At 39.2% G+C, this 25,561-nt stretch overlaps 3 protein-coding genes across 7 annotated transcripts; 1 reads left to right on the forward strand and 2 right to left on the reverse strand.

Annotated features, from left to right (window-relative positions):
* Nucleotides 1-7,657: 7,657 nt before the first annotated feature.
* LOC122018567 (PH, RCC1 and FYVE domains-containing protein 1-like) lies at nt 7,658-17,975 on the forward strand. Of its 5 annotated transcripts, none has more exons than XM_042575917.1 (7): nt 7,658-8,121; nt 11,798-11,884; nt 11,976-12,189; nt 12,649-14,742; nt 14,813-14,959; nt 16,589-17,109; nt 17,449-17,975. In XM_042575917.1, the coding sequence occupies exons 3-7, from the start codon at nt 12,184-12,186 to the stop codon at nt 17,582-17,584; spliced, it is 2,904 nt and encodes a 967-aa protein (XP_042431851.1). In that variant the 5' UTR covers nt 7,658-8,121; nt 11,798-11,884; nt 11,976-12,183; the 3' UTR covers nt 17,585-17,975. The 5 variants fall into 5 exon arrangements, 4 of the variants coding, with proteins under 4 accessions (XP_042431851.1, XP_042431849.1, XP_042431852.1 ...); XM_042575915.1 differs by having other exon boundaries at nt 11,976-12,095; XM_042575918.1 differs by having other exon boundaries at nt 12,016-12,189.
* A 1,170-nt stretch (nt 17,976-19,145) lies between these two features.
* On the reverse strand, nt 19,146-20,117 carry LOC122020497 (protein MKS1-like). The gene has a single exon (XM_042578450.1). It carries the CDS (start codon nt 19,970-19,972, stop codon nt 19,352-19,354), a length of 621 nt encoding a protein of 206 aa, XP_042434384.1. The 5' UTR covers nt 19,973-20,117; the 3' UTR covers nt 19,146-19,351.
* A 1,476-nt stretch (nt 20,118-21,593) lies between these two features.
* LOC122020334 (R3H and coiled-coil domain-containing protein 1-like) lies at nt 21,594-25,331 on the reverse strand. Its single transcript, XM_042578220.1, has 6 exons — nt 25,007-25,331; nt 24,813-24,901; nt 24,451-24,729; nt 24,189-24,350; nt 22,209-22,298; nt 21,594-22,075 (listed from the first exon to the last, which is right to left on the reverse strand). The coding sequence occupies exons 1-6, from the start codon at nt 25,294-25,296 to the stop codon at nt 21,882-21,884; spliced, it is 1,104 nt and encodes a 367-aa protein (XP_042434154.1). The 5' UTR covers nt 25,297-25,331; the 3' UTR covers nt 21,594-21,881.
* Nucleotides 25,332-25,561: the final 230 nt, after the last annotated feature.

The following is a 25,561-nucleotide window of genomic DNA, read 5'->3' on the forward strand; positions in this document are numbered from 1 at the left end:
TATCCAAATATTATATCGTTCATATGGACTTCTCAAAAGTAAGGATGAAGTTATAGAGAAATTTGCTTTCTATAAAAATGAGGTTGAAAACCAACTTAATAGAAAAATTAAGGTGGTTCAAAGTGATCAAGGCGGTGAATATGTATCACCGTTTGCTGAGTTGTGTACTGAACATGAAACCAAACACGAAATTACAGCTCCTTATACTCCTCAGCAAAATGGAGTTACTAAGTGAAAGAATCAAACTCTAAAGAGATGATCAATGCTCTTCTATTGAGCTCTGGACTACCAAAGTTCATGTGGGGGGAAGTTGTGTTAATAGCTAATTATCTTTTAAATAAGGTGTCCTAAAAGAAAATAAATAAGAGCTCTTATGAGTTGTGGAATGGAGACAATCGTCCTACAAATATTTATGAATGTGGGGGTGTCTTGCCAAAGTTTTGGTGCCTGATCCGAAAAGGATTAAGATATAACCAAAGACTGCTGATTGCATATTCATTGGGTATGCACATAACAGCATTGCATATCATTTTTTGTGTGTATGAGTCACATATACCGGAGATGGACAAGAACTCGATAGTCAAATCAAGAAATACCTCGTTCTTCGAGCATATGTTTCCACATAAGACCCAAGAGGTTGCTAGCCCCTTAAAACGGGCATATGAAACACAAAGCAAAGAAGATGATGATGTTAGAGTGTATACTAAAAGCCTAGCTTTTGGTATGAACATTTATCTAGAAATAAGAATCACATTGGTCAAATGTCTACATTTATGATAAATGTAGTTGCTCAATTAATTTATATTGTAGATAACATGGTGTGTGGTGTCACACACAGAAGATCATGCTATCGGTTCCTTATAAATTATAAACAGTGGCTCACGACCATAATGGAAAGGAACAAACCATTGGAAGGTCGTAGTGTAATTAGGTGTTAGTTTATCTTAACTATATAATTACACTAGTACACTTAGAGTGTATTGAGTAGGACCATTTGAGGTCATTTCTTTTATACTGACTTTATAAAGAAACAAAGACCTCGGTTATTATGGAAGTGTGTGCTCTTAATCCTAATATAATAACAAGCACATATATTTGATATTTATTTCTTTAATTTATCAATGGGTGAGATTTAGTTCGATGAATCAATAAGCTCGATAAGTTGGGAAATGATATCACTTATAGTGTGTGTTGTTGATTATAGAAGGAAACTGTGTCCTAGTAATCTAGGTTGAGAATGTCCCCAAGAGGAGCTCATAAGGATTGTCATGTTAAACCCTGCAGGTGGACTTAGTCCGACATGACGATGAAGTTGAGTGGTACTACTCTTGGAGCTAGATATTAATTAAGTGAGTTGTCAGTAACTTACTTAATTAGTGGACATTTGTTATCTTAAATACAGGGAGACTAACACACTCATAATAAGAAGGAGCCCAAAATGTAATTTGGGATTGGTGCGGTAGTTCAATAATAGTTCTCTAGTGGAATGAATTATTATTGATAAAATTAAGTTGTGTGTTCGGGGCGAACACGGGATGCTTAATTTTATCGGGAGACCAAAACCAATTCCTCCTCTCGGTCCCTATCGTAGCCTCTTAATTATAGAGTACTATACCCACCTATACCCACCTTCTTACCCATCCTATAGGGGCCGACCAAGCTAGCTTAGAGACCAAGCTAGGGCCGACCATGGGTATGTTCATGGGTGAATTCATGTGGCCGTCCCTATTAAAATAAAAAGGAATTTTAATTTTAAATTTTTCTTATGTGGATAATATAATTTAAAAGAGAGTTTAAAAATTTAAATCCTTCCTTTTATAAGATTCTACAAAAGATTAAGAGAAGAGTTAAAATCTCTTTCCTTATTTGTAGATTAAAAGGTTGATTTTAATTTTGGTAAAAACTTTCCTTTTAATTATATTCATGATTTAAAAGAAAGTTTAAAAATTAAAAATTCTCTTTTATTAGTTTCTACAAAAGATTAAGAAAAGATTTAATATCTTTCCTTATTTGTAGATTGAAAGGAGATTTTAATTTTAGAGATAACTTTCCTTTTGGAAATTATCCATATGTTTAAAAGAAAGATTTTAATTTATAAAATTTCTTTTATTAACCAATCATGAAGGGATTAAAATTATTGGAGAAATTTTTATAAATTTCTAGAAACAAATTAGGAAGTTTTAATTTTGTTTTAATTAAAACTCTCCTTGTTTTGGGGAGAAGAGTGGTCGGCTATTATAATTTGAAAAGAGAAAATTATTTTAATTAAATAAATTTTCCTTTTCAATGAGAAAAGAATTAAGGAAGTTTTTATTAAATTTTCCTTATTTGCCAAGACCAAGGATTATAAAAGAGGGGGTAGAGGTGCCTTCACGGGTGATCAACTCTATTCTATTTTTCCTCTCTTTTCTCCTTGGGTGTGGCCGGCCCTTTCTTTCCTCTCCTCTCCTTTGTGTGGCTGAAACCTTCTCATGGTGGAGATAGCTTTGGTGGCCGGATCTAAGAAGGAGAAGAATGAGAGAAAAGAAGTCTCTTTTCTAGCATCCCTTGGAGCATGGTGGTGGTGGCCGAACCTCTTCATCCTAGGAGAAGTTTTGATGGCCGAAACTTGTAAGGAAGAAGAAGGTGCTTGGTGGTTCTCATCTCGGAAGATCGTTGCCCACACAATGTCCGAGGTTAGAAGAGGAATACGGTAGAAGATCAAGAGGTCTTTCTAAAAGGTATAACTAGTAATTTTTGTTTCCGCATCATACTAGTTATTTTTGGAAATAATACTAAATACAAGAGGCATACAATTCTAGAGTTTCGAATTTGTTTTCGATATAGTGTTCTTTTGTTTTTCTTTCCCTTGTGATTTGATTGTTCTTTTCGGTTAACCTAAAGTTATTTTAGGAAATTAAATATTAGCTTTCCATAAAAGGTTTTGTCTAGTCGGTGGTGGTTGCTCTCATATCCAAGAAAGTCATGTGCCTCGCCACGTCAGTACTGGGAACCAATTATGGAAATTAATATTTAATGGAATTAATAACTTAAGGTGATTTGGGTCGAACGTGTTAAGTTCCGCAGGAGACCCAAGTCAAAACCTAAAAGAACGAATAGATTAAGTTTTGGATCAAACATGTTAAGTTCCGCAGGCGATCCAAAATTTAATTTAAAAGAACACATGGTAGCTAGGAAAAGGTTCAGACCTTTGTACAAAATTTTTGTACAGTGGAACCTCTAGGTTTTCCGAGTATCAACCAACAGATGATAAACCAGTCGAGGTTGAGCTTAGACGGAGTAAAAGAGCTTGGATAGAAAAATCCTATGGATCAGATTTTGTCACTTTCATGTTGGAAAGTAAACCCAAAGTTACTCAGAAGTTGAAGGCTCTTTTGATGGACCTCACTGGAGAGAGGCAATTGCATCTGAGATAGAATTTATCTTGCAAAATCACACTTGAGAACTTATGGATCTTCCTCCGAGAAGTAAACCACTAAGTTGCAAATGGATCTTCAAGAAGAAAATAAAATCAGATGGCACAATTGATAAGTATAAGGCCAGATTGGTAATCAAATGATACCGACAACGAGAATGCCTTGACTACCTTGATACGTATTCTCCGGTGTCGAGAATAACTTTCATTAGAGTATTGTTGGCTATTGTCGCTCTATGGAATCTCAAAATACATCAAATGGATGTAAAGACTGCCTTTTTAAATGAGGATTTAGAAGAAAAAATCTACATGGAACAACCTGAGGGGTTTTCTGTGTCAGGACAGAAAAACAATGTTTGTAGATTGGTGAAGTCATTATATGACTTGAAACAAACACCAAAGCAGTGACATAAGAAATTTGATAATGCGAATGTGAATTCAAGATTAATGAATGTGTTAAATGTGTCTACATGAAGGTCACAGAGAATGACTACGTCATCTTGTGCCTATATGTAGATGGCATACTTATCATTGGGAGTAATGATAAGATAATCAAATCCACTAAAGATATATTGAACTCAAGATTTGACATGAAAGACATGGGCCTAGCTGATGTGATTTTAGAAATAAAATTCTTAGAACAACAGAAGAACTTATTCTTAGTCAGTCTCATTACGTGGACAAGATTCTTGAGAAATCCACCAAGGGTGATACTATGTTGGCACGAACGCCGATAGATACAAGTCAACATCTATCAAAAAATCGAGGTGAAAGTATCTTTCAGATAGAGTACTCTCGAATGATTGAAAGTCTAATGTACCTGATGAATTGTACACAATCAGACTTGGCCTATGCAGCAAGTAAATTGAGTAGATACACGAGTAATCCCAGTGTGGAGCACTGGAAAGGGATAATAAGAGTACTGAGGTATACTTATTAATATGGACTGCACTATACGAGATATTCTGTTGTGATCGAAGGATACAGCGATGCAAGTTGGATATCTAACATAAAAGACTCTAAGTCTATGAGTGGGTATGTATTCACTCTAGGAGGTGCAGTCATTTCCTGGAAATCTTCTAAGCAAACTGTAATAACCAGATCCACGATAGAATCTGAGTTTGTAGCTCTTGACAAATGTGGTGAAGAGGCTGAATGATTACGGTAATTTTTAGAAGATATTTCAAGATGACCGAAACCTGTGTCGGTAATTTGCATACATTGTGACAGTCAATCAGCAATTAATCGGGCACAGAGCCATCTGTATAATGGTAAGTCTAGACATATATGTCATACACATAATACCATTAGACAACTATTCTCAATGGGAGTTTTCACTATTGACTATGTGAGGTCAAAGGATAACCTAGCGGATCCGCTAATCAAAGGGTTAAATCGAGAGTTAGTTGTAAGCTCATCACGAGAAATGGACTTGATGTCATTGTCAGCGATCAGTGCAGAGGACACCCAACCTATGATGACTGGAGATCCCAAGAACTAGGTTCACAGGGACAACTAATCTGCACTGACTAAACACACTATAGGGGAACGACCCAATGAATTAGTGAAGGATAGAAGTTAAGCACACAACTTTTAATAATTAAGAAGAGTATATGACTACTCTCGAGGGATCACCTATGTGAGAAAGAAGTGGGTCCGCTTCGAAGAGAATTGAAGGCATAATTCTTAGATCTTCTCACAGAACCAGGTTATTCATGGTCAAGAACAAACACACTCATGAGAACTGGGTTGTATCAGGGAGAGTCTTGGGTGAAATTTGTCAATGCTTACATAGACGACAGTACAGTTCAAGGACATCACGTCTACTGTCAGCTAGTAAGTAAACATATCTTCACAAGGGAAGATTCAAAGAGTAAAATCTACTTATCTTATATTTGACTCAACTGTTAAATGTTATCATATACCCTATTTTCCATTCATGTGGGGGATTGTTGGAAATGTGAATGGAATAAAAATGTGGAGACGAAGAGACTCCATTGTGCATGGGTTTAGTCTCATACTAGAAGTCTTTTGGCTTTATTATTGGTTTAAATTATGACACATGCATTGATGTTGTAAACATATGCATGGGGAGAGACTCTCTCACGCATGAGTGCGCAGGGGTGAGTGTAAATACAGGGCCCGGATTGTACTGAACCAAGGTTGACTCGTGTGCGAGCACGACCTGCACATGTCAAATGTCGGACCGATCGAGACAAAACTTGCCCAAAAGAATAAACTAACATGTTGCCGCTTGAATATCTTTTTGCTACATGCTCAAAAGTGTAACTGAAGCATTAATGTAAAATTAATGGTGATTTCTTAACGTCTTGACATTAATGACGGCATTAAACTCATTAATGATGATTTCGTAACATCTCAGTATTAATGACGACATTAAGCCCATTAATAATGATTTCGTAACGTCTCGACATTAATGAAGACATTAAATCCATTAATGACGACATTAAACCCAACATTAAATTATCATAATTTGATCATTTATTGCAGGCAAAGTGAGAGCTCTATATAAGGAGGCTGGATCTTGAGCAAAGAGTAGAGCGGAAGATAAGCGAAAGGGAAAATGAGAAGAAGAGCAGGGAGCGAACCTCTGTCCACTCATGTTCTCTCACAAAACTCTCTCAGTCGTGCATTCGCTAGGTTGAACTACTCGTGATAGCACTCAGATGCATTCTCAATTCGCCACGTTTAACTAGTGTTTGTGGTTTTGCTGTTGTATCCTGGGAAACAGACTACCCGAGAGAATCTCGAAGCACAGTTGGAGGTGGGACGGATCTGTTTCAAGGAAACTGCATTGAGTGCAATCCTCGACATCTTACTCGGTGAATTCTCTTTTCGACTCAGCGATCAACTCCCGATTCTGCTACACACCGCATCGACTCCGTGACTTGGACCACCAGAAGTTTGGCAGAATCAGCCCCGCTGGCAGCCTGAGATTATCATCTTAGATCATCTCGACAGATAAATTAGAATTGATTTTATGTAATTTCAATTTAATTAATTCCCTAATATCTCTGACAGCATATTGTCCAACAATCTGCAAAATAAAATTTGTAACATACTGTTCATTTGTTCAATCGCCTAACATTTTTGTCAATTTATTTTTCAGTGGGTAATTTGAATCATTTCAAATTCGTAGCAACAAACTGGTGCTTGTATTATTCAGCCACCATCACGAGTCTCCAATATCTTGATTCGTCCTTCCAGAGAAGCCCGCAAGTGTTTTAAACTTTAACTTACTGTCTTAGATTGTTCTAAGCTCCAGTTTTTACTACATTTGATCAAGAAACTTCAAGAGTCTGTTCATCTTTACAAAAATCAGTTGAAGGCCGATGTGTAGTATAACAAAATGCATCTATGTTTCTTTACCTATTTATCCTAGATTTGGCTGATTAATTGGTAAGTAAAATTAAATAGTTTTATGTCTTTTATTACTCAGAAGCACCACTGGTTTGACTGTCGAGAACAAAGAACTCAAGCTGCTTTGCAAGCCATGGAACAACATGCTAAACTTCGTGAAGGTAAGCATTCAGAATGTCGATCTAAGCTTTCCGACTAGATTAATTCTGTCATTCTCTTTTCCCAGCTATCATTTGTTTAATCTACTTGACAACCTGAAAATCAATTGGGGTCGTAATACACCTCTGAATGAGTCAGTGCGAGAGGAAGTCCAGAGGCTGAAGAGATCAACCGGAGAAATCCCAAGTGACAATGGAAATCCACCAGGCCCCTACTATCATTCTCATCGGCTTCCTCACTCGAGCAAACAAGCTTAGCATTTCCAAGGTTCTGAAGCACAGCCTGCTCGAAGAATCGAAAACCATCAAGGTGTCCAGGTGATAGAACAATCTTTTTAACAATTTTGATTTGTATTTAATTTTGATCGATAAAAGCTCGAGTTTCTGGTTTGGAGCTCGTTTACTTTTGTATTAAACAAACTTGGGCGTAAGTAGATGACCTCGTGGAGCGTGTACCGGGCCCCCAGTTCCCTGGTGGGGTCACCGAGAGAACGTATCGGAGAGCGAACACGTCGGATATGGGGCGATGATATGATGCAACGCGTACTGGCCTTCCTCGGGAATGGATGCCTTGCACTGCTCCGCCCACGTGGGCGCTCCTTCCGACGTGCAAAACAGAGAAGGCTTTACTTGACCACCGGTGACCACACCGTTTTTTGTAAAATATATTACTTTTATTTTTTTTTTGTTTGTTTTTGTAAATTCGTTCGTCACCCGAATGTACGCTCCCCAGCTCTGACTTACCTTTTTTCCCCCACCTCGGAAGCGAGCTCGAGTCTGGCGTTCCGCCCCCGTGGGTCGCTGTCTTCTTCGTTGCGTCGCTCCGCTCCACCTCCACCTGTCGGCGGTTTCTCGGTAGCCTAGGGCCGCATGTTAAACCGTCGCGCCGCCGTCCGGGAGCCGCCCTCGCATGTTCGGCAAGGCAGCGGTGTGGACTCGGGGTGAAGTGTGCAACTTAGAAGCTCCCCACCTTGTGAGCGCTCGAGGAGTTCCTTGGTAGGGTTGGTTTGGGAGAACGAACTTGTGCTAGGGTTTCTCGCGGAGGATTGGCTAAGATTGATGAGAGTCCGAGGGAAGATCTGGCATCTATGACGAAGTGCGATCCTTGCCGGTGGTGCAGTGTAGTTGTCTGCAGATGGAATGGCAAGCTCCGCGGATGTTGAGAAGGTCAGTGGTTCTTGTTTTTATTACTTCATTTGTATAAAAAATTGCTTTCTGTGGTTGCCTTTTTGAAGCAGCTTCCTTGATGAATCTTCACTAGTTACTTTTTTTCCCCTTCTTTTCATTTGTTTCTTTGAATGCTTTTTCTCTCTCATTTTGTGCTTGGATCCTGTAGGTATCAAAATTTTTACTCAAAAATTGCCGCTGTTACATTTTAGTTAATTAGTTCAAAATTTTGGTTATTTGAATTAATAGTTTGGTGATTATTATATAATTATAGGAAGTCTTGATCTGGATCGTTTGTGAATGAGACTTAAATTTTGCAAGATGGAAGAATACTAATAAAAAAAAGGCAGCCCGGTGCGCAAAGCTCTCACTATGCAGGTCCCAGGGAAGGATCCATTATACGCGGCCTTATCCTGTTTTGTGCAAAAGTCTGTTTCCAGGATTCGAGCCTGTAATCTTTTGGTCACAAAGCAACAACTTTACCATTGCGCTAAGACTCACCTTCATATGCATTTTGTCAGTGGCAATAAACTTGCATATAGATAAGAAGACCCGTTTCACTCAATGATTTCCAAGATGGATGATCCTGTCTGAAATCGGGAAAGATAGTGCGCTGGGTAGGTGGCTTCGCTAATGACCGTGAGAAGACTTTTATCCTGGGAGCATAGGGTGCCGAACGATCCTGTCAAAAAAAAAATGTGTAGGGAAGAAAACGGCGCATGCACTCCTCAAGTTAGTTAAATGATCGAGAGGAAGAAGAATGTAGTGAACAATAGAAATGAACAGTAAGCTCTGAGTGGGTAATGTCGTGTAGCGTAGCGTACCTGTGCCTTTAGGAGAAGACACCTTATATAGTGTCAATTTTCCTTTGTGCTCGAATATTGATGCATTTCCAAAAAAGGATTGACCATTCTGATTCCAAAAATAGAACCACCACCTATGCGCTTTGTAAGGTGGAAGCTTTTAGCATAGAGATTGCATAGGGAATATTCTTGTGCTTGTGTAACAACCGTTACACAAATCGTCAAAAAGGAATATTAGGTCGTTGGGTTGGTGGACCCTTAATATGCTCTAATGGAAAGCCGACCGAGTCGCCTCTATCGCCCTATCAAACCTCGGCCATACCACTCCACCGAGACACATGCCGGTGTTAGTCCTGCATGCGGCTCGATTCCGAATGATATTGAAACAACTAAAAGTTTCATCGACCCTAAGAAACTAGAGATCCGATTGGACTAGAGGTCCAATCGGCAAGACTACTCGGCTGAAACATGTGGCTGTGCTAGTCCCGAGTGTTGACTGCTCCCTGACTTTGACCGTCATGTCAGCCAACTCTCATGACTCTATCCTCGACTTCGGGAGCTTCGCCTTATTTGCCGTATCAATAGATAACTCATGAAAAGTAGCATTGTTGCCTGGCAGCCTGATCCTTCCATTTGCATGATGTCTGGTCACTCACACAATGAACACACATGTGAGAGCCTCTTTCCTAACAATTTGTGTTGTAGGAATAGTGGTTGTTCTTGCCTGAGACCGCTAACAGGTGAGCCACGTGTGAGTTGTTGTCTTTATTGACAAAATCGCCGGACGCTAGAAAAGTGGGGGTTAACCACGAGAGTCTCCCAAGTCTGTAAGAAAGAGAGGAGAAGAAGAGGGTCAGAATGGAGGTCGGGGTGCCCCGGCTTGTCTACTTCGGCGCTCAAGTCAATCTCTAGGGCTGGAGATGACTGTATGTGCACGCGTATGCGTAAGCGTACCTTTGCCTGCAGGAGCAGGCTCTCTTATAATGTTGTTGGAGAATAATACTTCTTTCATCATTAATTGGATGCCACATGACAGTAGAGAGAAGGTCACATCATTGTATCCCGTTGTACCATACAGTCACGCTGCCACACCCCACACGCCATCCCATGTGTTGCGTTAATCCTGAAACTGGCACAAGTCCATATAATTAATTGGGCCAAATGGTCTGGCCCAATAAGTGAAGAAGAATTGAGTCAAATCGATAAGGAGAAACCAAATAGCGTGGGCATGTCAAATCAGGAGATTGGAGCAGTATGTCGGGGGAGCCGAGCTCTTGTACTTGGGTGGACTGACCGGAGGGATCAGGGGAGCGAAGCATTGAGTTCAGGGGAGTTGAGCCCCTAGAGTCAGATGTACCTTTGAAGATCATTCTTAATGTCTGTTCATATGGGAGGAGTCAAGGAGCTGAGCTCTTGGAGTCGGATGGACCTCTAGAGTCAGACAAACCGACTAGAGGGATCGAGTGGAGCTTACTAAGCGAAGTAGGTTGTCGAGGGGCTGAGCGAGCCCTTAGAGTCGGGCAAGTTGAAGGAAAAGGAAGGGGGGGGTGGGCCCCTCGAGTCGAGCAAACAGAGGAGTCTTGCGCTAGGAGTCTGCTTTGAAAGCCATTCTTAATGTATTTGTTATCTAGCTGAGTAGGCCAATCGGAGATGAGTGGAGTGCCTAGGTTTATTTGAACCGATTGGCCACCTCTAGCGTGACGAGAAACGATCGGGTTGACCTATCTGGACTGTGATCTCCATCTCAGCAGGACTATTGACCTTCTTAACATATGTGGAGGCCTCCAATACGCTCCATATCAGTGGCTATCCAACTCCAAATTTGGTTGCTCAATTTAAGTTATTTAACAATTCAAAAAATGCTTTCCCTGCTGTATTTATGCATTTTTATCCTTATATACTTTTGATCTCCTTCATTCTACTTGAAGGTAATTTCTGAATTGATGAGAGACTCATTTGCTGAAGTATGGTCAAAAAGGGAAACCACGATTTTATCTATTTAGATTGGCTTTTGAAGACCCGTTTCAACTTAGATGGATAACTCATGAAAAGTAGCATTGTTGGCCTGCAGCTCGATGCTTCCATTTGCATGCTGTCTGGCCGCTCACACAATGAACACACATGTGAGAGCTTGTTTCCTAAGAATTTGAGTTGGGGGAATAGTGGTTGTTCCTGCCTAAGACCGCCGTGAGCCGCCTATGAGCTATCGCTTATGTTGACAAAGTCATCGGGCGCCGAAAAAGTGGGTCAACCACCATGGGAGTCTCCCAAGTCTACAAGAAAGAGAGGGAGAAGAAGAGGGTTCGAATAGAGGCGGGGTGTCCCAACTCGTCTATTTCAACGCTCAAGTAAGTCTTTGGGCAGAAGGAGATGAATGTACGTGCGCACGTATGCGTAGGCGTACCTTTGCCCGTGGGAGCGGGCTCCTCTTATAATGTTGCAAGAGAAATAATACTTCTTTCCTCATTAATTGGATGTTACACCATAGTAGAGAAAATGTCACATCATTGTATCCCAGCGTATCATACAACCACGCCGCCACACCCCACGCCGCCACACCTTGTTTGATATCTTCATTATATTTGGTTCGATATACCCATTTTATTGTTGTTCACAGGACAAATCATCATTAATTTGGTTATCAAATGGTGAAGAAAAAAGTTTGAAGCTAACATCTGTTTTGGAAATAGTCCGTGGTCAAAGAACTGTAAGTTAGTCTGCCAATTCTGTAATCTCAGGGAGAGTTTCCTACTAAGGAATAATTTAAAGTATTTTGGCTTCTATTTGGCATCAGTTATTTATCTGGTAAACAGAATTTATTATTTGGTGCTTCATACCTATATGAATCTGATTATGATTAGTTTTTTCCCCAGCCTGTTTTTAGACGGCATATATGCTCAGAGAAGGACAACCTCTCCTTTTCACTCATATATGACAATGGGACAAGGTCTCTTGATCTGGTAAGTTTAACCAAGTCATTGCTGCTGTCTGATATTTCTCATATTTTAATTAAATCTGATCCTTCACTTCGATGTTGTGGATTATATTTAGATATGCAAAGACAGATTTGAGACAGAGGTGTGGTTTGCAGGCCTCCAGGCACTGATTTGTTCCTGTCAAGGTGAACGGCCAAAAATTGATGGATGGAGTAATGGCAGACTGTATTTTGAAGTAAATGAAACACCTCTCACAAATCCGTTAATTAGTATTTAAAGTTGTTCTTTCCAATGAGGTGTCTCGACTAACTTCAGCCTTCAGGATGCAGGTTGTCTACTTGTATGATTTTAAGAAGGCTAACTTTAACAAGTAACTTGTTGCATGATTATATAGTCTCTGTGAAGTTGATTTGTTTTTTTTTTTACTGTTTTTCATCCTTCCTTTATACAATTAATATTTTTAACAAAGAGTTTGGACGCACTTATGACTTGTGGATTAGAAGTGTCTGTTCAGCTACATTTGTGATTGACTCGCTTTGATGTTTCAATCTAACAAGATATTTAGCTGTTGTGCTTGGACATTGGAGTCATATGGTTACAATGACTCGCTGAACTCTTCAACTTCGTGTTGCATTGCCTATAGTTATCCTAGAAGCCATGGTTTAAGTAGCCACAGAATGCTTGCAACTTTGCGTGTATTTTCTTAGGATGGGAAACTATTTCAGTGTTCTTTCTGGAGTGCATGAGATTATGGGTGTTAATGCATGATAATCTGGATAATGTTACAGGATGCCAAGGATCTGAATCACATATCAAATAGCCCCAGTGTGAGTTCAATTGGCTCTGTTTCGGATAGTAGTTCTCCGGACATGAATTTTAGTGTTGGAACTTCATCAGCAATCTCTTCTGAAAGTTTTATACGCTCAGAAAGATCAGATGTTGTGAATATGCTTGTAAAAGGTGTCTCTTCTGATGTTATTAGAGTGAGTGTTTCTAGTGCACCCAGTACGTCTAGTCATGGTTCTGCACAAGATGACTGTGATACTTTAGGTGATGTTTATGTATGGGGTGAGATTACATGTGAAATTTCTACAAGAACTGGCACTGATAGAGGTATCTATTTATCCAGTGGAAGAACTGATTTACTTTTGCCCAAGCCCTTAGAATCAAATTTAGTTTTAGATGTTCACCATGTGGCGTGCGGTGTTCGACATGCTGCTCTTGTCACAAAACATGGAGAAGTATTCACATGGGGTGAAGAATCTGGAGGGAGACTTGGCCATGGAGTTGGAGATAATGTCACTCATCCTCGTCTTATTGAATCTTTAGCACTAAGTAATGCAGATATGGTTGCTTGTGGGGAGTTCCACACTTGCGCTGTAACTTCTTCAGGTGAATTGTTTACTTGGGGTGATGGCACTCACAATGTTGGTCTTCTTGGACATGGTACTGATGTCAGTCACTGGATACCAAAAAGAGTTTCTGGGCCACTGGATGGTATTCAAGTTGTATATGTTAGTTGTGGCACCTGGAACACGGCCTTGATAACTTCAATGGGGAAGTTATTCACTTTCGGTGATGGAACATTTGGTGTTTTAGGTCATGGAAACAGAGCAAGTGTTGCACGCCCAAAGGAGGTAGAATCCTTGAGAGGTTTGAAAACCATTGCAGTTGCATGCAGTGTATGGCACACAGCTGCTATAGTAGAGGTTATAGTAGCTCAACCCAGTGACAGTGTGCCATCTGGAAAATTGTTCACCTGGGGTGATGGGGACAAATATCGCCTCGGGCATGGTGATAAGGAACCACGACTTGAACCTACTTGTGTTGCTTCGCTGATTGACCATACTTTTCACAAGCTAGCATGCGGTCATAGTCTCACTGTTGGCTTGACAACTTCTGGACAAGTTTTTGCAATGGGAAGTAGTGTTTATGGTCAGCTTGGAAATCCACAATCTGATGGAAAGCTTCCATGCTTAGTTGAAGATAATCTCATTGGTGAATCTGTGGTCGAAGTTGCTTGCGGTTCATATCATGTTGCAATCCTAACAATTAGAGGTGAGGTTTATACATGGGGAAAAGGTGCTAATGGGAGATTGGGTCATGGAGACCTTGAAGATAGGAAAGTACCTAACCTTGTCGAAGCTTTAAAAGACAGAGCTGTGAAATATATTGCTTGTGGTGCTAACATCACTGCTGCCATATGCCAGCATAAGTGGGTATTGGGTTCTGAGCAGTCGCTATGCTCATCATGTAGACAAACATTTGGCTTCACCCGTAAGCGACATAATTGCTACCATTGTGGTCTTGTTCATTGCCACTCATGTAGTTCAAGGAAGGCCTTAAGAGCTGCCTTGTCTCCTGATCCTGCAAAACCTTTTCGAGTTTGTGATTCCTGCTATGGGAAATTGAACAATGTATTGGAATTTGGAGTAAACAACAAAAGAAATGGCTTGCCTCGCTTGTCAGGTGAAAGCAAAGACAGGTTTGAAAAAGTAGAGACAAAATCAACTAAGTCTATGTTACCAAGTAACTTGGATCTTATAAAGAATCTGGATATTAAAGCTGCCAGATTCGGGAAGAAACATGATTCTTTCTCCTTTATTGGAGCTCCTCAAGTTAGCTCACTCATGCAGATGAAAGATTTTCCTTTTGCTGGTGGTGATCTGCAACGAGCAGCTCCTAGAGCACTTTGCACATCCATGGTTCAATCTGTAAATCATTCAAGAGCAGTTTCACCCTTTTCGAGGAAATTTAGTCCTCCACGTTCAGCAACACCAGTACCCACAACATCTGGAGTTTCTTTCTTAAAAAATTCTGCAGACAATTTAAGGAAAACAAATGAACTCTTGACACAAGAAGTTCAGAAATTGTGTGCCCAGGTACCTTTCCCTTCTTTATTGGATACTTTATTTTGAATTGGCGGTCTGCCTTAACCAGGATCTGCATTAGGTTGAAAACCTTAGACAGCAATGTGAACTTCAAGAACATGAATTGCAAAAATTGGTCAAGAAAGCTCAAGAGGCCATGACAATGGCTGCTGAGGAATCTGCAAAATCAAAAGCAGCAAAAGAAGTTATTAAATCCCTAACAGCACAGGTTGTTTTGGTTGGCTGTCTTCACTGCTTGTATTAACGTAACTAAAATTGACATTTTGGTTCAGGTCTCTTGCTACTTGTAAAAAGCAGAAAATTTGGTAGGCCAACACCTATATATCTGCCTTGAAAATTTAGGTTTTCTTTGTCTTTTCTGTTGGTATTGCCTGTTATTTGTGATATTTGGGGTCAGTATTGAATGTGCTGGAGCTTTTGATGAAACCTTGTACTTGTCCTAGATAGTCCATTCTTTATGTACACATTAACTAAACATTAGCAATTTTTGCCCTAGATAAAATACAAAATGGGTATTTGGCAATTAGATATATTGTTAGATCCAAGGAACTACATCATACTATACATCACTCTCTTTGATTTGACTTGTCTCTTTAACAGTTGTATTCTGTTTTAAGCCCTACAAATGACATTAGATTCTAGAATGATCCAGCAATAAACAACAATTGATTGTCATGGATATGGGGGGAAAATTCCATAGTTGTTTTTTATGTGTTTAAGGATTTTTGTTGAGGTGAAATGAGCTCATAACTGAATTTTAAGTTGGCACTTAATGTCTAGATCAGTCCTTTAATTAACCAAATGGGCCTTCAATCCTTTTTGGAATTCTATAGCACATGTCTCACCAAAGGCTGTACGAGGGCAAGAATTTACAGTTTTTCTCACAGATCATCCTACATTAATTCTTTCATGTGGCCACTCATTAAATTTAGTCGTTACCAAACTTGTGTCATGCTCACTTTTTACCTTATATGCTTCCAAAAGGATTGATACAAAAGTTTCTTATTCATGGAGCAGGGGACTTTCTCATGACATGATCTGAAAAAGAAAGAATACAATCAAATTAGCATTTGACTTGTTGAACTTTGCATGTTAGTTTAGATATCAAACACAAAATAATTCTGAAAAAAGGAAAAAAATGTTAGATTTGTGAGCACATAGTTTTTAAACTATTACTGATCTTAGATATGTATGCTATCCATGTGGAAATCCTATATATCATTGAGCATCTTGATTATTGATCAAGTTAGGGATGCTAGCCACAGTTGGCTAGAGGGTGGCAAATTTGCTATCTTGGAGAAAAAAACTCTTCTTACCCTCTAGTCACTTGACGGTTGGCTATAGGTTGGTCCCGTGATTTACCTCCCTTCACATAACTTGGGATGGGTTATGAGGGATGCCAGGGGTGAGCGTAATCACCTTTCCCTACAAAAGTTAGGGATGCTAGCAAAAGTTACTTTTTGGCCAGGGGTCACATAAGTTTTGCTTATCAATTCCTTATCCCTATATTTGATGGTTGGATATATTAATCTTTCCTGTTGGAGCCTAGTTCATTTGTCTTCCTAGTCTCTGCTGGAAAAATTCCAGGACTAGAGAGTATTCTTTGTACATTTCTTTGTTCTGAATTATAGCACCGAAATCATAAAATTTATTTTATATAGAACGCTATCACTTAGTAGAAATTTGGTACTATAGGCTTGCATTTAGTCAATTTTGTTGACTTTGTAGGCTTCATTTGTATCCTGGACCTGCTTCGTTTATTTTTTTGACTCTTTTAATTTGGTTCATTCCTTGAAGCACTTGCTTTATCTGGACTTGTATGATCTACGTGATGCAGCTTAAAGACATGGCCGAGATATTTCCTCAAGGGTTCTACAAAAATGATGCAGCAAGACACTTAGATTTGGCGAATGGGGTGGACTTATATCCTGGTCTTGCCGTTCCAAATGGAGATTATCACCCAACAAGCAATCCAATCAATTCTCCTGATTGTATTGGAGTTATTGCCAACAGAAACTCAAATCAGAATTGTTCATTAACAGATAGCTGTGAATCTAACCAGCTGGGCACAAATTTACAAAACTTTAATCCAGTGAGTTCTAATGAAATGGAGCAAGACTTTAGTGCACAACAACGCGACAGTAACGCAGAGAGATCATCATCCATCAGTAAACCTGGTGTGGATAACAATGAAAGTGAATATCCTCAAAATTTTGATAAGGTTTGTAAGTCCCAAAGTCCCACTTCATCAAGTAATCAAGCTGAGGCTGAATGGATTGAACAGTTTGAACCTGGTGTATATATAACTCTCTTATCCCTTCATGATGGAACTCGAGATTTGAAGAGAGTCCGGTTCAGGTTGGTTAACCTTCTGAACCTTGTTCATTCACTTTCCTTTTTTTTTGAATTATCTCAGATTGCTAATGTGATTATGCTTAATCTACATTTTATGGTGCTTTCAATTTGCTCTTGTTTCTCGCTTGTTCATAAACATTAAACGTGTAGTATCTTAGGTATCTTGCCAAATAATGGTTATTCATTCCAGGTTTCAATTAGTTTTCTGTTCTTGTGATTAGTAACATAATGTTAAATCGTATAGTTGGATTCACGTCTTCTTGTATTCCAATTCCCAATTAGCGCTGGTATTTGTGCACGCAACAATTGTTTTTAGAAACTTGAGGATGCACACTTTTGCAGTCGAAGAAAATTTGGGGAGCATCAGGCAGAAGCCTGGTGGTCGGAAAACCGCGAAAAGGTCTATGAGAGATACAATGTTCATGGATCGGACAGGGCATCACCAGCAGTATCAACTCATTCTGCTCATAGATCATAAGAAGATTTTTGCACACCTGCTAATTGTAGATGTTAGTTTGATTATCCAAAATCAAAGGCGCAAAAGTTCCAGGTGCCCTTTTCAGCCTCACTCGATCCTTCTGCCATCGACATTGAAACTTCTGGTCTATGATCTGCCATTTTCAAGATACATGTTTTTGTCTAGAGTCGCATCTTCCTTGGTTACTCTTTTAGGTCTGGCCATTTCTATTACCTACCGTAATGTAGTGTGTGTGTGTGCGCTGTCTCAGATACGATAACACTAGGATGTAGCCTTTGTTTTTCATACTATTAGAGATGAAATTTCTTCTTAGAATGTAGAATGCTCTTTTCTTAATGATGCTGCAATTTGACAAAATCATTTGTCATTCTTAAATGCAGAAACTTTGATATGGAATTTGTATAGATTGTTATTATATACTTTTAATATCGATGAATGAGCTAGCTTGTGTGACTGCAAACTGAATAGTTCTACCTTGTAATTCTGTACGACTATAATAAGCCTCAAATAGCTTCTTTTTTTCTCTCGAGAACGAACTGTAGGGATCATAAAGGCTGTGTTTACTTGGATGGAAAGTGAGAACTTTCTAGGAGGAAGAGAGTAGAGATGGCAATTTTCTCCGAATTCAATGAAGGATCCGATATCTGACCAACCGAGGTGTGAAGGGATTTTTTGGATTCGATTAAATAGTTAAATAATTGGATATGGGTAAATAATCGGATATATGAAGGTAGATCCAGTAGAATTGTACTCATACCTTATATATATATCAAAGATTTTTTTTAAAAAAAAATATTAATTATTTTTATTGATGTTTAATTAATTTTTATTGAATTTGATTAAATTTAGAGTAATCTATAGATGTTTAATGTGTTTTTTTTTTAAATGTGACGTTAATTCTAATATGTTTTTATTGGAACATGTATATGAATATTTAATTTTTGATGGATATAAGGATGAGGATAAAAATTTAAAATTGGATAGGGATGAGGATGGATATAGTAAATAGGGATGAAGACCGAGAATATATAATTTAATTGATCCATTGCCATCCGAGAGTCTCACAAGATTATTTTTTAAATTAATTTAATTTATATAGTTAGTTCGATCATATAACATGGTTCACTTGGTTTGTGAGCCCAACATGCCTAATGCATTGGATTCACATGGTCCAAATGGTCTGCTAGATTTGATTGGTCTACTAGGCCTGACCAACTCCCTCGGACCACTTAGGCCAACCTACATGACCGACCTGACTAGTCCGCTCCAACTCACTCAGCCCTGTCTCATCTAATTAGCTTGCCTGAACTAACCCATTCGTTCGATTGATTCGATCATTATGTCCAAACCAAGCAAACACTGGCTCAACTAAATTGAACAACTTGACCTCTCTGCCCAACTCGTGTCTGGTCCGACTAACTTGCCGAGTTTAATGGACTAGGAAAGCTCATTTATCACAAATCCAAAAACGATAAATTTTCGTAAATACTTTTTAATTTATTATCTCCAGAATTAACATACATTATAAAAAGAAGAAAAAAAACAATGTAGATGACCGAACTTATCCATTTGGCTTCATCTACTACCTTTATGATTATTTTTTTTAACAAAAATAATCTTTTTATAAAAGTACAGACATTGAAAATTCTTAAAAAATATATATTTTCTGAAGATGCTTTCAAATATATATCTCTGTATAGTTTCATAAACAGAGCAAGCCATCGGCTACTGGTCACAATGATTTTGATTTTGATTTGATATTTTTTTTTATATTGATTTCTCGATCAAATCGGGGAACTGGTGTAGGAGTTCCCAGAAGGTTCCGGGAGAAGGAACGGTAGGTGTTGAGAGGAAATTGCTGCTAGGGCTAGTGAGGAAGTTGTAGCCGACATTGGTGGGGCTATCGTCGGCGAAAGCAGGACTCGATTCCGGGGAGAACAACGAGGGCGAGAAGAGGTTGGGCGGTATCGGCGAGAGCGCCGCGGGCTCGGGCGACAGGATCCCGGGGAAGGCGCCCAGCCGGCCCAGCGCCGGACCGCAATCCGGCTCCAGATCGACGAGCGCGGACGCGGGCGGGGAGGCTTTCTCGAAGGAGGCGATGCGCGCTGCGGGGGAGAGCGCGCCGGCGCAGGCGCCGGGCGACGGCAGCGTGGCGCCGGTGAGCCTCTGGACCAGCGTCATGAACTCCCCCGGCTCGGCGTGGATGATCTTCGGGGAGACAGAGTAGATGATGACCGGGTCACGGCTCGGCGCGGCGGCGGCGGCGGCGGCGGCGGGCTTCCTGATGCTGTGGGAGTCCTTGCTGACCTTGAGGCTGAGAGCCGACGGGCGGGGGCCTTTGAGCTGTATCTCCTGCCGCGGCGAGGGGCGGAAGCCGGAGGGATCCATAGAGTCCAGGCGGCGATCGAAGAGAAGCAGCGGATGAGTGCAGACCGCAATTATGCGGGTTATTTTTATTTTTCAGGGAGGAAAAGGAAAGGCGGAAGTTTTGTGTATCAATTAATAAAATGATAATTTAAGATGAGTCAAGTCAATACGGTGAGGCAATATGGTTGAAGCTTCTTCACCAAGCTTTATATAGCACGTGGAAGAGCTTTTCCTCGTGTTTAGTCTACTTGTTTTTATTGTTCATGCGCTTTAGTTTAACAGTCTCGAATATTATATATATATATATATATATATATATATATATATATATCATCCGGATAATTTCCCAGATATTTTGATTTTGAAAAGTGAATTAGTAGAGTTTCGGACATTCCAGGATTGTCATGAATGTATAAGGTAAGGGTGTGCAGATATCAATCCTATGTTCAACCATTAATCAAATAAATTTTTAAATCATTTAAAAAATCAAATCGTTGCACCATCAATCCGTTATGTTAGGTCAAATTATAAACATTATTAAAAAATTATATTCTAAAACAAAATATACCAAGACTTACTTAATATTATTAAAAAATTATATTCTAAAACAAAATATACCAAGACTAAAGTAAGTGTAGTTTGTTCCTCTGACTTATCAAAAAAATCCTAAAAAAAAAATGATCATCAGATAATTCAATACGAGTGATTAAAATAGAAAATTTAAAGAAAAAAATTAGGAGAAAAAGAAAATAGAACAATTTAAGAAAAGAATGTCTCTATTTTACAAAGGAAATCATATATTTTCTTCTGCCACAAACAAAATGGAACAGATTAAGAATATATGTTTCTCAACTAAATTAAAAACATAAAGTGGTAGATGAAAACATCACTTGGAAATCTTGAAAGTTCCTCTCTCAACCCAGTAATTATTTCTTCAATCTTCTGTTTTTCCATCTCAGCCTCATATTTAGGGTTCCACCCCAGAAAAGCCACAAGAAGTTGTTTTGTTCACCCAGTGTTTTGCCCTAATTTCCCTTCCCTCTTGCTGCGACGTGCGATCTCACACGGCGCCGAGCAGCTGCTTCTTCTACATTTTGTGTGCGGCCTCGAGCAGCAGTCTAGTCTTCTGCCTTCTTTATTCGACTTCCCCAGATATCCCCTACAGATACCCCTACTGTAGATCTGGGTGCGTGAATGTCACCCGTGGGCACCTTTCACGCACGAAGACACCTCCAATGATCAGAGGCGTCTCTCCGCGTTGAGAGGTGTCGATGGGCGACGCCCACGAGAGTGAGTGTGTATATATATACATATAAAGCATGAGTATTTAAAATTTCAATATATTTAATTTTACAATTTCAAACTACTCTTTTTTTCCAGCTGTGAAGGTCCATTGCTTGACGTATTACCGCGGGCGCTTTCATATTTAGCGAACCGAGAGAAAGACGACTCACTTCCGAAATTAGTCCAAACAATAAATTTTTAGAACTTAAAATATATAGAAGGCGTTCCATAGAATTCATCCACTCCCTTGGTTCGGAACTCCATAAACTCCTACAAACAACCTCTTCAAGAAGAGGGATGGATATTAAAGCTCATGGTGCCGTATACCAACAAACAGTCAACGTGGTCCAACAAAACGGGATGAAAAAAAGAATTATCTGAACTTTAAATCCCTTTTACAAAGAATTTCAAAAACAATTTACAAGCATATCAAGGCTAACTGTCACATTGTTGCACTCGGCATTTCCAGCTTCAGAAACCAAACGATTCTCTTCCGGCATCTTTGAACAAGTAACCGTGAGAAGCCCAGACCACAACATCCAAGCAAAACAAATAACCAGTTCATTACAAATCACTAGGTCAGATTGCAAACTAAGAACAGCTTTAGATTGCGAGAACAAGCAACTGAAGTAGACAGAATGACTTGCTATGGATCATCCGAACCCCAGGCATCATCGCGCAAAGATTTTCGAGCAACAATGCGATTTTTTCTTGCTTCCTCCTGTTTTCTTAGGTCGTCGGATCTAAACTCTGTGGAAGGTTTTATTCCCATCCCTTGAGCAATCAGCCTTTGGGCTGTTCGTGCAGAAGTCTTAGGCCTTGGATATGGAGGTTCCAAATCTGTAAGATCGCAATATTTAATTACAAACAAACAAAAACAACTAAAATCACACCAAAAACATGAGAGAGAGAGAGAGAGAGAGAGAGAGAGAGAGAGAGAGAGGAGAGCGGAAAATAATAATAATAATAATACCTTTGGCGGAAATCTGGTCCCGGAGACTATCATCCTCCTGCAGAAAACGAACTTTGAACAGAAAAGGAATCTTGCTATGAGCATCGCGTGCTGCAAATAGAGACAATGTACCAAAGATCTATTAGAGTAAACAATTACAAACAAAACCATCCAATTAAGACCAAGAACTGATCTACAACCACTAATTTTTATTAGAAGAGACAAGCTTACTTTACTATACCTAATTGGATAGTACCTGTGGTCCAAAACCTTATCTTATAGGAAAATAGATAACGTGCACATTGAAAGAATGAGAGAGTGATTCTAACAATCTGAAAATTAATTAGATATACATCGTCTATTCCCATAATGTATTAAAAATATAGTAGAACATTACTGAACCATGAAACATAAACCATTTGCTTCCTCTTTGGAATCAATCAGAGAAGGTATATTATTATTACTAGGTAGAAATTTGGCACAATTTAGGTCAAAACTGAACCATCAACCAAGATAAAATGGATGACAATCTAATAAAAAACTATTTTTTTCTTTATACCTTTCCTTTTTGAATTGATTGTCACATCATCAATGAATAGAATTGATACTTCCACATACATGTGAGAAAAATATAAATACTTTATGTAAGAAGAACTACTACAACAAATAATCAGCAGATACATTAGTGCATCAACTCGTCACCTCACCCAGCACTTCAACCAATCTCTGAGGTCAAATCCAGGTCATCTTTCATTCATGAACTTTCTTTTACTAGTCAAGGTTGTAATATCAAGGTTTCTATTGTGAATTTTTTGTAAATTATATCAAACTGTGATTTGTAAAGTTTAAGAAACAAATTATAAAATATACTAAAAATATATGATAATGATATAATATTTATTTTAATAGCATAGTAGTATTGATGAAGTTATGCTGACAGTGAGTCACAACCAAAATATGTAGATTCATATCTTCCAGAATCTACAAATTATTACCCCTTTCATTCCATTTGAAATGAAATGGTTCAATAGGAAATTTTCTAACCAACTGCTTTTGATCTATAAAAATTATTGACATATGTTGATGACTTAGACATAGTATGACTTCGAAATCATTTTGATTTCACCTCATTTTGTGTATTGATTTGATAAGATTTTTTTTTCTCAATGCTTATTAATTGTCAAGTCCACATTAGCTATCATCATGGTAGTCAAGATTGCTATCCATGGCAGTTAAGATTGTGATCCAGACCATAGGATCTTGTGATCTTTCAATCCAAGATAACCTAAATATTCCAAATGTCAAGTAGGATCTGAATTCGGCTACGATTTTATGAAACACAGTTATGTTTGCTATATGAGCAATCATGTCTTGATGTTCCAATATCATTCTAACAACAATAGCTCCAATATTGTTGTCTTTCCAACTAATATTAAAGGAAATGAAATTAACAGAACTAAAAATAACAGTAGCTCCAGAATACTTGGTCAAAACTTTAGATAGTTCTTTTTTAAAGCTAAAAGTATAATGTTGTCATCACATAGATAATAGACAAAGAATCCCTTTGCTCAAATAACTTGCCAAACATTAAAAAAAAAGGATGATGCAAACCCACATCTGGTTTTGAATCTTGTCCACTTATTGTATGTTATAGAGCTCTGATTAATCAGGATGCACACAATTCTTCATAATAACAAATGTCAATTGTCAACTTTCCTAATTTTCAATATAGTAAAAGGCAAAGCATAAAAGAAACATTAGAAAGATGTCAAACTTTTTTTATGGCATGAATAACAAACCAACTCATCCAACTTCCATCTCTTCAGTTAAAACATGAAAATATCCATTTTTGATAGAAAGAAAGTTTCTTATATGCGAGAGCTGCCATAATTCTACAACTCATAATTAACTCTTCGGGCCGTAAGACAATCTTCATACTATATAAAAGGAAAAAGTTCCTAATAGGCAACGGAAAGAAAGAGGTGCATCGTACAAACATACCAAGTGTTGGAGTTCGGAACACTGCAAGTGCAACAGTATCGTTGACCCATCGAATAGCAACACCATCATCTTTAAACTTCTCAAACAACTTCTCTAATTCTATTGTCTGGGTGCTAGGTGGAAAGTTGTATAGCACAAGGACATGGTCAGTACCATATCCAACTGAGAGCATGAGTCAAGATGTTACATTCAAGATTTCCTTTTCGGCTAAAGGTGAATTCCAATATACCTAAACTGGCAAAATAAAGCTGAGAATACTCACAGTTCCTAACCAAGCACGCATCATCTTCAACACGATGCTCACGATCCTTAATCAGCAGAGAAACATCTGACTGAGAGCGGTCATCAGTTGCTGTCGCTGAATCCAACTGTTCACTGTACAAGTAACTCTTTTCATACATGAATGACCCCCTTCCACGCCGCTTTGGAGTAATATGTACCTCAGCATCAACCTTTGGCGGGCTTGATTTCCCATCGCTCCTATTATTTGAAGAAAGAAAAGATTCGTCCGGGTAGCCGCGGTCTGCAATTGCTTCCCAATCTGCCGTGCACCACAAGAATTTCCGTTATCAATTATAACTCCAAGAATGGTTCGAATTATAAAAAAATAAGCAGTAAAGGCACCATCTCCCGCGTCTTCCTGATCGCCACGAGACGCCGAAACCCTAATTTCCTCTTGCAGTGAAACCTTCTCACTCGCCGACCCAGACTCCCTTCGATAAACCACAGACCAAAGGTTCCAAACAAAAGAAGTGATTTACGAGTGCCAATTCAATAACCAATCCCCTTAATTATAGCACATCGATGTCGTAGCTTACTCTTGTCTCGAAGTCAAAGGCGCGATGGAGCCGCGAGTGCGAACGGCCAGAGCGCGGGACCGGATCTCGTCGGCCTTGAGGGAGAATCCACGGGAGGAGTGTATTTCGGCGAGATCCTCGAGAGCGGTGGCGAGCCGGAGGTCGCCGGACGGAGACGAGGGTTCCTCAGATTGCAGCCTCGAGACGACGGACTCAAGAACGGAGATCGCTCCTTCAATATCTCCTCGTTCAACCAAGTCTTCCACCGCCTCGCTCCACCCGTCTCCGCCACTACTGCCGCCAGCCTCCATATCGCTGCTTCCCTTCCGCTTGGAGACGCGTATCCTGCACACTGGAAGTTATAGCTGCAATAAATGGGCCGAATGAGTAGGCCTTTTAGTAGATGACTAGTTTGTTGGGCCCGCAGAGAAGAGTGACTAATAAAGTGAAATGTTTAACAAATTTAATATTATTTTTTTAATTTTCTTTAATTATTATCAGTCTCTCTTTTTGCTCACTAGTTACACGTTTTTTTTATAATTATCATGACAGTTTATAGGCAATTTATAAAAATAC

This window comes from Zingiber officinale, chromosome 9A (genome assembly GCF_018446385.1).
Source record: "Zingiber officinale cultivar Zhangliang chromosome 9A, Zo_v1.1, whole genome shotgun sequence".
Classification (NCBI taxonomy): domain Eukaryota; kingdom Viridiplantae; phylum Streptophyta; class Magnoliopsida; order Zingiberales; family Zingiberaceae; genus Zingiber; species Zingiber officinale.